Genomic DNA, 17,760 nt, shown 5'->3' on the forward strand with positions numbered 1-17,760 from the left:
GTATGTCATCTGGACCAAAAGCCTTTCCATTCTTCATCCTCTTCATAGCTATCCTAATCCACTGCACTTATGATTCACTATCCGCACATCATCCAACCTTCTCTCCCTCTCATTCTCTTCATTCATCAGCCCCTCAAAGTACTCTTTCCATCTGCTCAACACTCTCCTCGCTTGTGAGTATGTTTCCCTCATTATCCTTTACCACCCGTACCTGCTGCATATCTTTACTAGCTCGGTCCCTCTGTCGAGCCAATCGGTACAGGTCCTTTTCTCCCTCTTCAGCGTCCAATCTTTTATACAACTCATCATACGCCTTCACCACCTCTCTTTGCCATGCACCTCATCGCCTTATACTCCTCTACTTTCTTCATCTCTCTGACAATCCCACTTCTTCACCAACCCCTTTCTCTCCTGTACTTCTTCATTCCACCACCAGGTCTCCTTGTCCTCCTTCCTCTTTCCAGATGTCACACTAAGCACCTTTCTAGCCATCTCTCTTACTAGCTCTGCTATAGTTACCCAGCTATTCGGTAATGCTTCACTGCCACTTAAGTGCCTGTCTTAACTCTTCCCTGAACATCACCTCACAATTACCATTTTTTCAATTTCCACCATTTGATCCTTCAGAATGTAATGGGCCACAAATAAGAGAACAGGGCTGGAAAGGAGTTAAGGCAAATAATTCTACCACTCTCCCATTTCATTTCACACACGTACACCAGTGTCTGGATACAATCACTCCCATCACACAAACACCCAGGGCTTAAACTATCGGGTGCACAGGCACAAATAATTTCTCCAGAAGCTTTACTTGCCCTGCTGGTGATGATTACCTCTCAATTTAATTATGACCTTCACAATTTTGTTTCAAACAATTTATATTGTAAACCAATTGACTGTTACTTACTAGGCGCATTGCAATACCAATTTTGTATTTTGTACTACAATGCAGTTTCTAAGTTAAGCACCTAAGCTAAATTCCAATGCCCTGGATCAACTAATCCATAGTCCCACCAGGGGCTCCAATATCCTAGACCTGGTCATTACCAACGTGGCAAATCAATGCTCCATACCTATGGTCACCCCCTCGTTAGTCAGGTCTGACCATAAGCTAATCACCCTTAACATCCACATCCCACCCCCCAGTAAAGAAACAACCATAAAAAACTTCTCCAAAGCCAACTTCATGCTACTCAAGTCAGAAGTGACAAACTTCATGACACCCATGCAGACGGGAACTGAAAGTTCAACTGCTGAATCCTACACTAAGGCACTGTACGAGCACATCCACTCATGCATGAATCGTGCCATCCCAAATAGAACCAAAATGCTCTCATCTAAAAAAAGGAAGCCAATCTGGTGGTCCCCTGCCATAAACAAACTTTACAACAAAAGGAAGAAACTTTTGCAGAAAAGAGGAAAATACCAGGATGCATAAAACTCCCTTACTAGCCTCAGTAAGAAACTGAGATGCCTCATAAAATCCTCCAAAGCTAGTTATGAAAATAAAATTGCCAAAGATTCCAAAGACAACCACAAAGCATTCTATAACTATGTCAAGAATCTAAATGGCAATGCTCAGATCTTCTCTGAGCTAAAACAGAATGGCAATAAATATACTGATCCAAAGGATATTGCCAATATCCTGGCAGATCGATTCAGTGCCATCTTCACCCCCCTCTCACCCCCTAAATGGCCCATCTCAATACCGGAAGATTGCCAAATTCCAGTAATAACGGCCACACAGGTACAAAATGCACTCTCTAAAGCCAAGAATACAGCATCCATGGGACCAGATGACATCCCGGGCTGTGTACTACATGAACTACAATATGAACTGGCACCTCACCTAAGTGTCATGTTTAATCATAGCCTCACCTCAGGTTTCGTGCCCACTGAGTGGCGTAGAGCTACAGTTATCCCAATCCACAAGGGGGGGATCCACCTTGGATCCCGGAAAACTACCGTCCCATCAGTCTGACAAGCCTTATCTGCAAGGCCATGGAGCGTATTATCATGGAACTTATAAACAAAGACATTGGCAACCTTCAAACACTGGACCCCACCCAGTTTGGGCTTGTGAAGGGCCGATCTTGTCTCCTGAACCTGATTGACTTCTTTGAATCAGTCTCCAGAGCCATGGACAAGGGTAAGGTGGTCCACACAGCCTATCTAGACCTTGCCAAGGCCTTTGACACCATCCCCCACTCTGGAATCATAGATAAAACTTACTAAGTTGGGTATTAATCCCTATGTCACCCAATGGGTTGCTAAATGGCTTACTGATAGAACCCACACTGTAAAAGTAGCTGACTCCAAATCCAGCTCCAGACAAGTGACAAGTGGAGTACCTCAGGGTTCAGTCCTGGGGCCGCTCTTGTTTGGCATCTACTTCTCTGAAGTACAGGTCAACACTAAGGGACTCTGGCTAACAAAGTTTGCAGATGACTGCAAACTGGGAGCCATTATTGAATCCCCAAATGATGTGGATACTCTACAAAAGGGCCTTACAGAAACAGATGCTTGGTGCCAGAGCCATGGGTTCAAGCTCAATGCCAAGAAATGTTTAGTTATACCCTTTGGGAAAAAACATGTATCCATGAATTACCATATAGGTGGCAGTACACTAAACACAGAAAGTGTGATAAGAGACTTAGGGACACAGGTGGACAGTGGTCTCACCTTCGATAACCACATCGCCACAACAGTCAGGAAATCCTTCTATGTGGCATACCTCATCACGAAGGGCTTTTCATCCAGAAAAAAGGAGGTCATTGTCCCACTGTACTCATCCCTCATTAGACCCATTATAGAATACAACGCCCCATTTGGTATGTACCTCTCAAGACATCTGCAACAACTGGAAAGGCCTCAGAAATACCTCACTAAAAGAATCACAGGCCTAAAGCAGATGCCCTACGCTGACCGCCTTAAAAAACTCCAGCTATACTCTGTTGCATATCGTCTACTCAGAGGCGATCTCTGCTTAACACACAAGGCCATGTCAAACCCAGAGCTGTTGGACATGCTACACTTAAAGAAATCCCAATCCCTCAGAGCTACACGCTCCAGGGATCTAAACCTTGTCATCACAATAAACAAAACATGCTGGAGGGATAGGTTCCTGACCCAGAGACTCCCCAGACTCTGGAATAGATTGCCCATACACGTCAAGCAGAGTGCCTCTTTGGACCTCTTCAAGAGGAACCTTGACGTTTGGATGGGAGAAAGGAAATTCACCCCAGGGATCACGTCAGTCGCCCTGCTAGACAGGGGTCCAGGAAAGTAAATAATGTGGGAAGAAATAGCCAGGGAATTGTTATGGCTAGGCTTGTATAGGCCCTAGGGCTGATAGCCTAGTACCAACCTATGAACCTGCAGCATACCTTTCAACTTCTTAGGAAATATGGACAAAGCCAGAAATAATGGAAGGGACAAACGACCCAAAACAGGGACATATTTTAAATTACTGTTCCTATAAACTTAATAGAATAACAGGTTTTGAATTATTAAGCATTTCCTGAAGGATATGAACTGTGAGACTCAAATGTCCGACAGTATTTAGTATTATTTAGCGACGTCAATCTTCAAACATTTTGTGAAGAACAGACCAAATATACTGGGCGAAAATCTAGACAGCTGAGCGGTATGAACGGTCCTAAGACATTAGTGTTCAAATTCAGGTAATATTCAAATGACCCCCCCCCCAATTAAACTGCATTGCTTTTTTTTTCAACACTTTTAACAGCAGAGACCCTTCCCGTTTCTTTGACTTATCTCATCCCCCCGCCACATGAAATTAATAAATTACAAAGATTCAGTTGGGATTAACCTGAACTGCGTCTCATAAACCAGTGATTTACACCAGTAAACAAATACAAAAATCCCATGTTCATAAAAGGAAATTATATCGCATCTCTTAACCCTCCCTCTCCAAAACGCTACCACCACTCAAAGTGGAGCAAATTGGCAAAACAATTTCAACAGGAAGCTCAAAGCTTGATTAGAATGCGTTTTCTTCTTCCGAGAAAATACTGATAGTGCTCCCCTTTGATGAAAAACGTACGTTTGAAACCCAAAAGAATGAGTATTCCTAAGAATTACGTATATTTGACAAAGATGACTGCTACATCGCGGGAAGATTAGGTCAGCTTCCTCTACACTACTACATAAAAAAACACCCACTAGCTAAAAGTGGTAATTCTAATCTGAACAGCAATTACAAGTAACGCAGTTTCCTCGTTTTTTTTTTTTTTTCCACAGGCTATTTTCAAGTACGCGCTTACCGCCTCTTATTAAACTCTTGTTTCTACATTTGACGCTAGAGTACATTAGCCTAAACCTCCCTCCCCATAATTCTGTTAAATAAAAATTCGTAAATATATTCCAATAGGGTGCATCAACAAATCGGTCGATGACCCGTGCACAAGGCCTACATCTCCCGTCGGCGTATAAACCTAAATTGTAAGACAGCCAATGCCAAACTGTTGCACCAACTGTAATAAGAAACTAAATCAAAGTAAATGGTATAAAGAGCAACATTTAAAGTCACACAACGGAGTCAGTGCATTTACTGACCCGTTTCCCTACAGCTAGCCATTCTCTCGACAACGCGCCACTAAAATAAACGTAAGCGTGCACGTCTCGCAATTTAAAGGACGAAGCAGCCAATGATGTTGCGTTTCCAATGTTTAACGTAAGAGCTGGTAGAAGAAAATAAAACTTGTATCTTGCTAGTTGAAAATTGGTAAAGGCATTTAATTTTTGCACATCCCACAAAACTGGCAAATGCATAGTCTCGTACGTCTCAGTGTCAGCAGTCCCTGATTTTAACTCACATTTTAACTCTGCTCCTCCGTAATCTTTCTTAAAAACTGGTGACTTTTGTAGTACTACATTTTCTCTAAGTCACCAATTTTTAAGAGGGATTAAGGACAGACAGTTAAAATCTAAGTCAAAATCATTACACTTGCAATAAAAAAGCTATAGACTTCTTTTACTTCCGAAAATGTATACTAATTCAATTTCTATTATTTTGTTAATGTCTCAAGTTATTAACATTTTAAAAGTGCCCCAGGTTTGTCCCTGATTATTTCTTGATGTGTCCCCGATTCAGTAGAGGTTTGTCCCTCATTCATTGTTTCTCTGTATTGAAATACTCCTAACCTGTAAAAATGCATTTGCTGGCTGCAATTCACTTTAAAATGTAGCCATTTGTAAATGCTGTTCATTCAATTATTAGTAGCCAAATGAATACTCACAGATGTCTTTCCTTTCTGCAGTAGAATAATCAATTTGTGTAAAGTACAGTTGCATAGCAGGCGGCATGTGGTTAAAAAAGTGAAGGAAACCAGTACATCCCCCCACAACTGTCCCTAATTTTATTTTGTCCTTCTAAAACATGTGATTTTGGAAGAAAAGGCCATGTTATAGACTTAATAAATAACAATAATTAAACTTCCATACTTTTTACTTCAGAAAATGCATTCTAATTTATTTATTTATTCATTTATTTATTTATTTATTTTATTTTACATTTGTTGACTGGGATAGTTTGACTGGTTACAGGTCCATTTTCAGCGGAGGCCCGGGGAGGAAAGCTCCAAAACAAGCACAGAGAAAAAACAAACAAACAAGTTGGTACAATACATATAGGTAACAGACACAGATTGAGCAGGCAGCTTATACATATAGTAGATACTTATTACATACAGGTTACAGTCTCGAGATTACTCTAGCAGTTTATGCAACTCATCAATCAGACTAAAGAGAGTAGATTGAATACAAAAAACAATTGTGAATAAAGCATTTATATTATAGAGAAAGTACTAGTCAGGATTAGAGGAAGGGAATAACCAGTGTGTTTTAAACTACTTTCTGAGATTATTTTTGCATAGGGTTAGAAAGGATTCTAAAGTCAGTTCTGCTGGGAGTAGGTTGCATGCTTTGCCAACAGAGTTGGAAAACAGAGAGTCCCCAGCTGAGTTGTTGGATTTGTGTGTTTGAACCAGGAGTCTATTAGATGAGTGGAGTGACCGGTTATTGCTGTAGGGGCTGATAATGGTTTTACGCGCACGCGTATTTTCAGGTCAGTAGAGGACTTTATGCGCCACTATAAGCTGGTTGAACTGCACCAGGCTAGGTAGTTCAAGCCACCCTAGAAGATTTGCAACAGTAGTGACTTCTGTATGCCGTGCCGGTAGCAAATCTGGCAATGTGGTTGTAAGAGCAGGATAGTTTATTAAGAACATTTTTGTTCAAGTTGGCAAATAAAGGGGAAGCATAGAAAAGAGTACAGAGTAGATGGGATCGGGCAATAACATTTCTGGCAGGTGGTGTAAGGAAAGACTTGATTTTATAAAGGGAGCCAAGCTTTTTATTGATGATTTTGATGGTTTGATTGACATGCATATCAAACTTAAAGGGACACTATCTCGTTCCTCAAACGGCCTGCCAGCCTCGGACCGAATCTCAAAACAGTAACACCCACTTACCAAATGACCTCCCTTGTTTGTGACATCACTAATAACATCCCAACAGTCCCACCCACGGCATTACATGTCTTTAAAAATGATGCAAACTTTTATCCCGGTCCTGTTTTACTTCCCTCAGGAATAAGACACTCAACTCTTCGGTTCTCAGCTTTGTAGGTTGTTCTGTACTTCATTCTGTGTGTTTTGTTCAGTAAGTTATATTTTACGGTATTATATAAAGTTCGATCATGTTCCTAAAACATGATCATGAAATGCAGTAGCGTGTAATGGTAGGCATGTGTGGAAAACGTCAATATGTGATACTTTAGAGCATTCTATGTCTTTATAATAAGATGTTTTTCCAGTGCATATGTCAGATATTTTTATATTACGCTAGATGTTTTAACCCAGTTCTCAATTGCCAGCACACAACATTGCAGATTTTGTCTGTGCACGGCAGCCGTTTACTGTTCTGCGATCCGGTGGAAGTGCATTCTAAAGTAAGAGTCAGGGCAGCAGTTGAAATATATTCTTATTCTTCTGGATTCATTGTTGTGACACTGTATATTTAAAATGCACTCAAATGCATTGTTTCATATCGTAACCGTTCTTGCACCGACTGCTGCTTGGCAGATTTTATACCTGCTGTAAAAATCTATATATATTGAAGCAGGGCCGGCCTTAGCTCAAACGGCGCCCTAGGCGAAGCACTGCTCTGGCGCCACTTAAGCCCCACCCACACTGAACACAAAGGAACACCCCTATTTGACCCACAGAAGGGTCACTCCCACAAAACACTCCAGTTCTTTCCATGTTTAAATGCATGAAAATCCAAGTCATACTGTAAGACATCTTGTAGTTTAGTTGACTGCAATTGAAGGCTGAATATCCAAACCTGGTTGATCTGTTGCTTGTGTAGTGTTCATCTGCAGTCATGAGACAGTATTAACTTTTTTTGCAATGTGCATTGATGTTTCATTGATGTTTGTGTAGAAGTTCTTATTTGGTCTAGTGTAGCAGCAACTCTACATTTTTACTATATACCCTGATGTGCTTCATGCTCTTCACAGTTCAGCAATCAAGTCTACATACTTCAGACAGCTACATAGTGATGTGGTGGTGCTGCAGCTGTATGCTGACCCAGAGGCCAAAAAGGAAAGCAGTGTTACTACAGTCAGTGATGTCTTGAACTTTGCATACAACTTAACACTAAGCAGATTTCAGAATTGTATTGGCAGTGTTTATCCATTATGGGTTGCAGATGGATATGGGACCTTTAAATTCAGTTTTAAACAGCAGTGTACTACTTTCAGCCATCATGTCAATGCAAGTAATTTGAAGGCATATTTAAGACGAGAGACATTGATAGTGTCAAATGATTTATTCCATTACTTGTCAAGTACATTTTTATATGCAATCTTTGACAGTAAAATTTTGCATTTGTACAAACTGTCAGGTCTGGTTGACCAATTTGAAAACAGGTTTCAGTTGGCACAATTAATGCTAGAGACATTGAAATAGTCAGATTTTATTTCATTGCTGGCTACTAGACATTTACTTTATACAGTTCATAAATTGTCAGATGACTTTATTGCATTGCTCTCCCATTACATGTACAGTTCTATATGCATGTTTGACACTTGTATAAACTGCCAGGTGCACTTGAATTGTCACTTCATGTGAAAGACATTGGAAATTGTCATTTAATTATTCCTTTGCTGGCTACCAGATGAACATTTCCAACTGCAGTCTTCAACAATAAAAAGTGTTTCACTTGTAAAAACTGTCCAGTCTGCTTGATTTAAAACATTGGGTTTCAGTTGGCACAATTAATGTTAGACATTGAAATTGTCAGATTTTATTTAATTGCTGACTCCTAGACATTTCTATATGCAATATTTGACAGTTAAATGTTTAACTTGCAAAGTGTCAGGTCCACATGAGTAACTTCAAGACATTCATTTAGCTGGTTCAGTTCATGCTTGACATTGTAGTCCGGTTTTATTCCACTGCTGGCATTAGATGTACATTTTTATATGTACATGTTTCACAATGAAATGTGTGAGGTCCACGTGAATTGACACCCTTCATGTCAACAATAGTCATTCAAGTATTCCTTTGCTGGCTATTAGATGTGCATTTCTAAATGCAGTGTTCAACAGTAAAAAGTGATTAACTTGTACAAACTGTCAGGTCCACTTAAGCTGAAGACATTAGATTTCAGTTGGTGCACTTCAATGTTAGATATCAAAATTTGTCACATTTTATCTGCTGCTATTCATGCATTTCTATATGCAATACTTCACAATTAATGTGTAACGTGAACAAAAAAAAAGTGTCTGGTCTGCTTGAGTAATTTTGAAAAGGTTAGGCATAGTTCATAAAGACATTGAAATAGTCAGATTTTATTTCATTGCTGGCTACTACACATTTCTATTTAATGTGTGACTTAAAATGTTTAAATTGCCAAACTGTCAGGTACACTTGAAGACTCATTTAGCTGGTTCATGCTTCAGACATTGTAATAGTTTGGTTTTATTCCCCTGCTGCCATTTGATGTACATTTCTATATGCAATGTTTCACAGTGAAATGTTACACTTGTACAAACTGTCATGTCTACTGCAGTCTTAGAGATTTCAGTTGGCACATTCCCTCTGAAATGTGGTGTATCATTGTCTGGTAATTTATTAAAGACTGGCACTGACCCTATTGGCATTATACAACTACACCTTTAATTACACAATGAACAATGTCTACACAAGCCTAGCTATAACCAATTCCCTGAAACATTAGCAGATGCAAGAACAGGGTTTGACTTTGTTATAGCCATTCAGGTTTGCCAGTCACAGTAGTAGAGAAGTGCACAACTGACAGTACTCAGCTTCCCTACCAACTTTGCTGTACTGCTTCCCTACAGGAACTCTGGCATACTGCACAATTGTTATGCCTTACACTGTAAAATCTTGACTACAGGTTAAATCAGACGTGAAATCATGCATAGTTTGCACACCATTCATTACCTACCTAGCTACTTACTAAAGCTGCACTTATCGTGCCTTGCACTGAGCAAATCAATTATATCACCATAGTCTATCTGGCAAGATACCTCATTCATTGAGATCATAGCCAAGGCCACAAGTCTATCTTGTCACATAGTACTTAAATATGTTAGTTGTAGTTTGGAGAAGCTTCTCTCCCCAGATGCAACTGTCATTAGCAGTGTCAACAAAATGTGCAGAGCTACCACCACCTGTGGGAATATCTTAAGTAATACGCGCTTTATTACATTGACATCCAGCACTGATAATCCCTTTGGAGTAATGTGATAAAGTGTTTAATTCCTCATACAGCTGTACTACATCAATATCAGCAGATTCCAACTGGGTTAATAGACAGAATTGAAATATGTTCAGTAACTACCAAGAGTTCTTGTATGTTGTAGAGAAGCCAAAAGTAGCACTGAGCTGGACATTGAGTGAACCCGTCCTTCACAGATGACTGCATCAACATGTGTTGAGTTGACTTTATTCTGTTCAGGACTAAGTCATTTGGTTGATAAAAGCCCCCGCTTTCCTGGGTCTCACCTCATCTGCACCAGGAAACTGGAATTTTACCTCCAGTGCTTCTGCTAGCTCAGTAGTAGTTACTTTTGCCATTTTGTACCTTGTGGCCCTGTATTATGTTAAAACACTTTTCAGTTCATCAAGCAGAATCACTGCTTGATCAATTTGCATGGAAGAGCTTTGCAAAGGTTTACTGACTTTTCCAACCTTCACTAATGCATCATACCAGACCACCAGTGCTATTAAAAACTTAGCACTTCTTGTACTAGCCATGCTGCTTCAGATATGCATTAGGATCTTTTGTAAGTTCTGCCACTGAAACCAAGGCATTGGAAAGTGCACCCACTTTAGGGCGCTTGACACTTTCTACCCTACACTTCCACCTGGTCTCACAAAGTGGCTTTACAGATAGACCTGACACATCACAACATATTTTGTACCTCTGAAAAGTGTACATTCGTTGCAGATTACCAAAGAATGAAACATCTACTGAAGACTTTGCAGCATCACTTTTTACAAGATTGAGATTGTGACAGCCCGAGGGTACAAAAAATGCATGTGGATTTAAAGACAAGATTCCTGCAACACCAGAATGTTTCCTTTCATATTTCGAGCCAATATGTCATAACCCTGGCCTCTGCAGTTATCTAGTGGAATTCCCAAACTTAAGTTCATTTAACATGGTCAGTGAGAAATCCACCAGTAGTCCCAGTAACATGGAAGGACAAAAAGTACCCCTTTCCTTCCAGTTTCATTGCATTCACAAAACGGACAGTTTCATGTGACATGTTACACTTGTATTGTCATGTCTGCATGAGGCAACTAGTGTTCAGTTGGCACAGTTCACTGTATACTGCAACTGGCAGATAGACTGGCAATGACCCTACTGCCATTATGCAACCACACCTTCCATTATGCATGCAGAAATATTAGCAGACAGAAGAATAGGGTTCAACTTTGTCCTAGCAATTCAAGTAAGCCAGTTACAGTAGTACAGAATAGTGCCTAGTTGACAGTACTTTGTGCTGCTGCCCTGCAGGAACTCTGGCATTGAAAAGTATTGTTATGCCTTCCGCTGTAGGATCAGACTACAGAGTACATCAGATGTGAAATCATACATACTTTGCACATTGTTCAGTCTCTACCTAGCTACTTACAAAAGCTGCTCTTTTCATGCCTTGTAATCACTTATATCAGCATATAACATCTGGCAAGAGCAGTTATTAATTCAGATCATAGCCAATCCCACAGGTTTACCTTGCAACATAGTACTTGTTTGGAGAAACTTCACTCCCCAGATGCAACTGTCACATGCAGTGTCAACAAAATGCGCAGCTCTACCTCTAGTAAGAGACAAATACACGATTACATTAAGGACATCAAGCACTGACATTATTCCAAAGGGATTATTAGTGTTTAATTCCTCATACAGCTGTATTGCATCAATATCAGCAAATGCAAAGTGGGTTAACAGACAATTGAAATATCTTCAGTAACTACCAAGAGTTCCTGTGTGTTGAGGAAGCCAAAAGTAGCACTGTGAGCTGTAAGCGGAGTGAACCAGTCCTTCTCAAATGACAGTGCAACAACAAGTGTTAAAAGTTGACTTTAACACTTATTGTACTGCTCAGCAATGCTGCTTCAGAAATGCCTTAGGATCCTTGCCTTTTGTAAGTTTTGCCACTGAAACCAGGGCATTGCAAAGTGCACCCACTTCAGATCACACTGCTTTGACACTTTCTCCTTACACTTCAACCTGGTCCAAGTGGCTTTACAGTTAGACCCGACACATGCCAAAATAGTTTGTACTAGAGTTAGAATGTAAACAGTGTACATTCATTGCAGATTACCAAAGAATGAAACAGCATCTACTGAAAAGTTAGTTTGCATCAGCAATAACTAGATTGTGATTGTGTGACAACCAGAGGGTGCAAGAAATGCATGTGGATGTAAAGAAAATTCTTGCCTGAACAGTTTCCTTTCATGTTAACAGCCATTGTCATAACCCTGGCCACTGCAGTTTTGTGGAACTCCAACTTCAGTTCATTTACCACAATGTCACTGAGAAAGCCAGCAGTCTCAGTAGCCTGGAGGAAGGAGAAAAGTACACATTTCCTTCCACAGTTTCATTGCATTCAGCAATACAGACAGTCTGACATTTCTAGATGCAATGTTTCAGTGAAATGTTACACTTGTTCAGACTGTCATTTCTACTTGAGTCACTTAAAATCAGTAGGCTTGTTTTCACAATGTTAAATATACTGTACCAGTCAGATAATTGATCAAAGACTGGCAATGATCCTATTGGCAGTAGGCAACTATACCTTCAGTACACATGCAAGAACATGTGCAGTTGGCTTCGCTATACCCATTCAGGTATGTTACAATATAGAAGTGCATAGCTGGCCATACTTGGTGCTTACCTGCCAACTCCACTGTAGTGCTTCCCTACAGGAACTCGCATACTACAGAATTACTGTGCCTTCTGCTTACAACTGTTGTAAAGTCATACAAAATTTGCACATTGTTAGATTCATACCTAACCACTTTCTAAAACCGCACTTTTCTTGCCTTGCACTGAGCAAATCTATCAATTATATCAGCAGAGTCTATCTGGCAAGATATTTCATTATTAATAGAAATCATAGCCAAGCCCACAAGTCTATCCTGTAGCATAGTACTTCTTAAGTATGTTTTAATTAGTTTGAGTTTGGAAAAGCTTCTCTCCCCAGATGCAACTGTCACTGGCAAAGTCAACAAAATGCGTAGAGCTACCACTACCTGTGGGAATATCTCCACTAACCCACGCTTTTTCATTACATTAAGGACATCCAGTGCTGATAATCCCTTTGGCATAATGTGGCAAAGGGTTTTCAATTCCTCATACAGCTCTACTGCATCGATATCAGCAGAGTCATTGTGCGTTAAAAGATTCTGCAAGTCTTTACAGAGCTGCAATAGCTCATCATCAGAAACATTACAGAGGTCCTGTATGTTGTAGAGGAAGCCAAAAGTAGCACTATGAGCTGCAAGTTGAGTGAGCCTGTCCTGCACAGATGACAGTGCAACATCAACAAGAGAGTTGAAAAAGTTGATTTTAAAATTCTGTTCAGGACTAGTTAGACACTCATCATCACCTTCATAACCAAAAAGCTTCCTCTTTTTCCTGGGTCTCACCTCATCTGCACCAGGAAATTTGAGTTCTACCTCCAGTTCTTCAGCTAGCTCAGTAGCAGTCACTTTTGCCTTTTCGTACCCTGTGGCCAAGTATTCTGTTAAAAACCTTTTCAGTTCTTCAAGCAGAAGAACTGCTTGAGCAATCTGCATGGATGAGCTTTGTAAAAGTTTACTGACTTGTCCAACCCTTACTAATACATCATACCAGACTACCATCGCTATTAAAAACTTAGCACTTTTCATTGTACCGCTCAGTGATGCTGCTTCTGAATATGCCTTAGGATCCTTCCCTTTTGTAACTTCCGCCACTGAAACTAAGGCATCATAAACTGCACCCACTTGGTATCTCACTGCTTTCACACTTTCTACCCTACACTCCCACCTGGTCTCACACAGTGGCTTTACAGTTAGACCAGACACATTATCCCAAAATATTTTGTACCTCTGAGTAGAGGATGTAAACAGAGTATACATTTGTTGCAGATTACCAAAGAATGTAACAGCATCTATAGAAGACTTTGCAGCATCACCAATTACTAGATTGAAATTATGACAGCCACAGGGTACAAAAAATGCACGTGGGTTTAAGGCCAAGATTCTTGCCTGAACACCAGAATGTTTCCCCTTCATATTAGAGCCATTGTCATAACCCTGGCCTCTGCAGTTTTCGAGGGGAACTCCCAAACTTTTGAGTTCATTTAACACAATGTCTGTCAGAAAACCCCCAGTAGTCTCAGTAACCTGGAGGAAGGACAAGAAGTACTCCTTAACTTCCACACTTTCATTGCATTCAGCAATATGGACAGTCAGTGACATCTGTTCCTGATGACTGCAGTCAGGAGTGCAATCCAATATAATAGAGTAGTACTTTGCATTTGTTATCTTTTGCAAAATAGAGTCTCTGACAGACTTCGATATTAACATTATCAACTCGTTCTGAATGGTTTTCCCCAAGTAGTGATCATGGATCTCGGCATTACTGATCCGACGAAGATGCTCTTGTATTACTGGATCAAACTTGCCCAACAGCTGCACTAACCCAAGGAAGTTGCCATTACCACTTGTAAAGAGTCGATCCTCACTACCCCTAAATGCCAAGTTATGTTGGGACAAGTACTGACAGATTGCAAGAAGTCTTTCCAAAACGTTTCTCCAGTATTTTCTCTCAGACTTAATCATGTTCTCACGATGGTGATCAATGGTGGAGCTATTCTTAAGCCTCAAGTGCAAGTCACTCCACTTAGCAGCAGCTTCTTTATGTTTCACTGACCGCTCGTGTTCTACAAGCTTTTAGCCCAAATTTTTCCAGTCACATGTTCCTGTACTAGACAGGGCAACTAAATGAGTACTGCTGAAGAGTTTGCAACAAAAACAAAATACTAAGTCACTGCTTTCAGAATACACCAACCAAGACCTTCTGACTGTCTCACCATTTGTAAGTCTTTTTGTATAGAAGATAGGATTAAATCTTCTATGGTGATCATCATAGGGAAAAGCGTGATTCATTATCTGAACAGGCCCTTCAGCACTTAACAGAGAGCGAACTTTATCACCCATGGGATCTGGCCATTTACCAGGGTCACTATCGACTTCCCTGCATGTTACTGGAGCTACTTCCTTATTTTCCTCCTCACATACATCTACTACTTGGTCAGATACAGGACTTGCTCCTAGCTCTGACCACACAGGAATAGAGTCAATGGATGCCCCAGACACCGACTCAGCTCCACACTCTCTGACACACTCAGCATTACTACCTGCAAGGTCAGAGCCATTATCACACACCTCTGACTCAGATTCATTATCTGTACATCCAGTACCAGTATTGTCAACATCTACCATACAGCAAGCATCGCTGGAACTTTGGCAGGAACTGTCACTTTCACCTGGTCTGGAAGGACTGCTTGGCACCTCAGAGAAATCTGCCTCTTGAAGCATTTCACTGTCCCTGTCTTGCTGCTCACTGCTGTCTAATGTCTGACTAGACTGCATAAATCGCATCATTGAAGCACGTAAACTAGCCACTTGCAATTCTCAGCCTTTCTTTTTCTATTTGCTGCACCAGAAAGCTTCTTTGGACCTTTTCCAGGCTGTCTGTTAAAAATAAATTTTGGAAATTCAGATGTTAGGAATGGAAATTGCAGTGTTCATAAACTCCCTCAATTCTTAGAGCTGCCAACCCACATAAGTCTTTCAATTCACCCAACTAGGCCTTGCAACTACAAATGGTTGTATAACTAAGTACATGTATTAGAGACAACTTTATACTATACAAAATTAGAGCCAACTTTATACTATACAAAATTAGAAAACAGCCAAACAGTGTACAGGCTTCTCAATTGCTGGCACTGGAGAGCCAAATCTAATCAAGAATCAGTCATCTGGAACTAGAGCTTGCATACATTGTGCACATTTAACCCCCCCATCTCATCCTGTCCATGTACTTGTAAACATTTCGAATGTTACTGTACTGGTTCATAAAGTGATATCATGGCTCAATTTTCATCTAATTTACTGTCCACACAGATTGCACCTACAATGCAAGGCAGCAGGAATGCTATTCAGTTGTCATGGAAGTGTTTACCGATTCACAGATGCAGAGGAGGTGGTATTCATTGCAGAGGATGCGGTATTCATTGCAGCACTTGAAGCTTCTGAATATTTCAGTTGTTTCCTATCACGTTCAAGGTAACCAGTTTCCCAAAGATCTATGAAGGACGAAACATTAGTGTAAACATACTGTATGTTACAAAAAAAAAAAAAGAAAAAAGCCGACACCATTGATGCACCCCAGACGATCGCAAGTCATTTATACAACGCCACTGCAGAACCTCCGTATAATATGACTGCTACTGCCAGTACATCTCCTTGAGATATTATAGCAGAGTCTGTTCCTTAGACAGAACCTATTAGGCAGCCGCACTTGCTTCTTTCACTTGTACTACAAAATATTTATATACAAACCAGCACATGAATTACTATGTTAAATCATATTACCATTCTACATTCAAATTACATTTTTGCTGTGAGATCAGTGTACTGCAAACAATAAAAAAGTTCACTGCTATTGTACATAGTGTCTCCATCACTCCCATTCATACACTGCTATTCCTCCGCTATGGCAAGAAGGCCAAGTAAATTAAATTATTTCTTCCTACATGTTTTAATCAATAGGCATTTTGAACTTCGGCAGCACATGATACAAAACCTACCAACAAATACCTTTGCAGGTAACTGCACCAATGAACTGTCCTAAGACATTTTCAAAAGGGAAAAAAAAAATCACAGCTAAATAGCCAGGCACTGCGGTATATAAAAATTGCACTTACTCTACGTCTACAATTAGTATTGCCATTCTGACAGCAGGCAAGTAAATTGTTAACTCATTTCTGAGTGTCAGCAACTCAAACTAAAAATGCAGCAGTGCAAGACTCAAACCATAAATACTAAAAATCTGCACTGTAACTATGGTACTAGAAGTAACAATTTGCATTCAAATGCAGTTCAGAGAGTTAAGAAACTAACACAACTTCCAGTGCATGCATGCTCACTCAGCTTTGTTTCACAAGCACCCACATAGTGACATTTAATTTGCCACTGCTCATTAAATACCCGACAGTAATCTGATACACCAAAATTTCATGCAAAGGAAACTCAAACGTGTAAAACTGCTTTGCCCAACAGTAAAAAGTTGAGCAAGAGTAATATAGCATTTGACAAAATCAGAAAGTATAAATCACCACAAACATGCCTTCAAAAAACTGCACTAGCAATGCTTATGCTGCTATCAAATATGCTTTAACATACCATTGACCTTCAGTAAAACAATCAAGTACATCACACAAAAATGTTAGAAATAGATTATGAGGTAACAGCAATGCTGATGGATTGTTATAGCTGACATATGAAAATCCTGCAGAACAAATAGCTGTGGATCCAGCAGATTTTTCTTGTACTTAATTTATTACAGTTGTATGCAATGATTAGTGCTATGGACAGAGAAACATGGAGTAACAGTGCTTTCATATGTGTATAACTTAGTTTCAGAAAGGCTGCCAAAGACTCTAACTTGGTATACCCTCTCTTTATCACTTAGAAAGAATAGCTTTCTGTATGTCAATGAATTTCACTGTGACAGGGTGGCAGTTCTATCCCAACTACAGACTTTTGTACCGGATACTATATAAAAAGGACTCAGGAAAACACCAAAATTATGTCATTTGCCTAGTCTGTCTTGCAATAGCCAGGCATGGATAGAGGAACTTAAGACCTCTTTAATGCAAAATGATGTACAGCTATAACAAGAGCAAAAAGATAACATGGTGAAATATTCTTCTTATAAAATGCAAAGTGAACATACTGCCCACATGGCTCTGCATTACAGCTATCATTATCCAGCACTGAAACAGACATGCAAAGAAGAAACAATGCTAAAACTCTTGCCCTACTAAGACTCCTGCATGAAGTCATGAAAATAGTGATTGGTAAATTCCCTTTGCTCTCTTAACATGTTTTATGTTTGTTTGACCACTGCGGGACATTTCAC

At 40.0% G+C, this 17,760-nt stretch overlaps 1 protein-coding gene across 1 annotated transcript; it reads right to left on the reverse strand.

Annotated features, from left to right (window-relative positions):
• Positions 1-12,520: 12,520 nt before the first annotated feature.
• On the reverse strand, positions 12,521-14,595 carry LOC122801181 (zinc finger MYM-type protein 1-like). The gene has a single exon (XM_044070742.1). The coding sequence runs from the start codon at positions 14,391-14,393 to the stop codon at positions 12,588-12,590; it is 1,806 nt and encodes a 601-aa protein (XP_043926677.1). The 5' UTR covers positions 14,394-14,595; the 3' UTR covers positions 12,521-12,587.
• Positions 14,596-17,760: the final 3,165 nt, after the last annotated feature.

Source organism: Protopterus annectens, chromosome 4.part1 (genome assembly GCF_019279795.1).
Source record: "Protopterus annectens isolate FY-2018-M chromosome 4.part1, PAN1.0, whole genome shotgun sequence".
Classification (NCBI taxonomy): Eukaryota; Metazoa; Chordata; order Ceratodontiformes; family Protopteridae; genus Protopterus; species Protopterus annectens.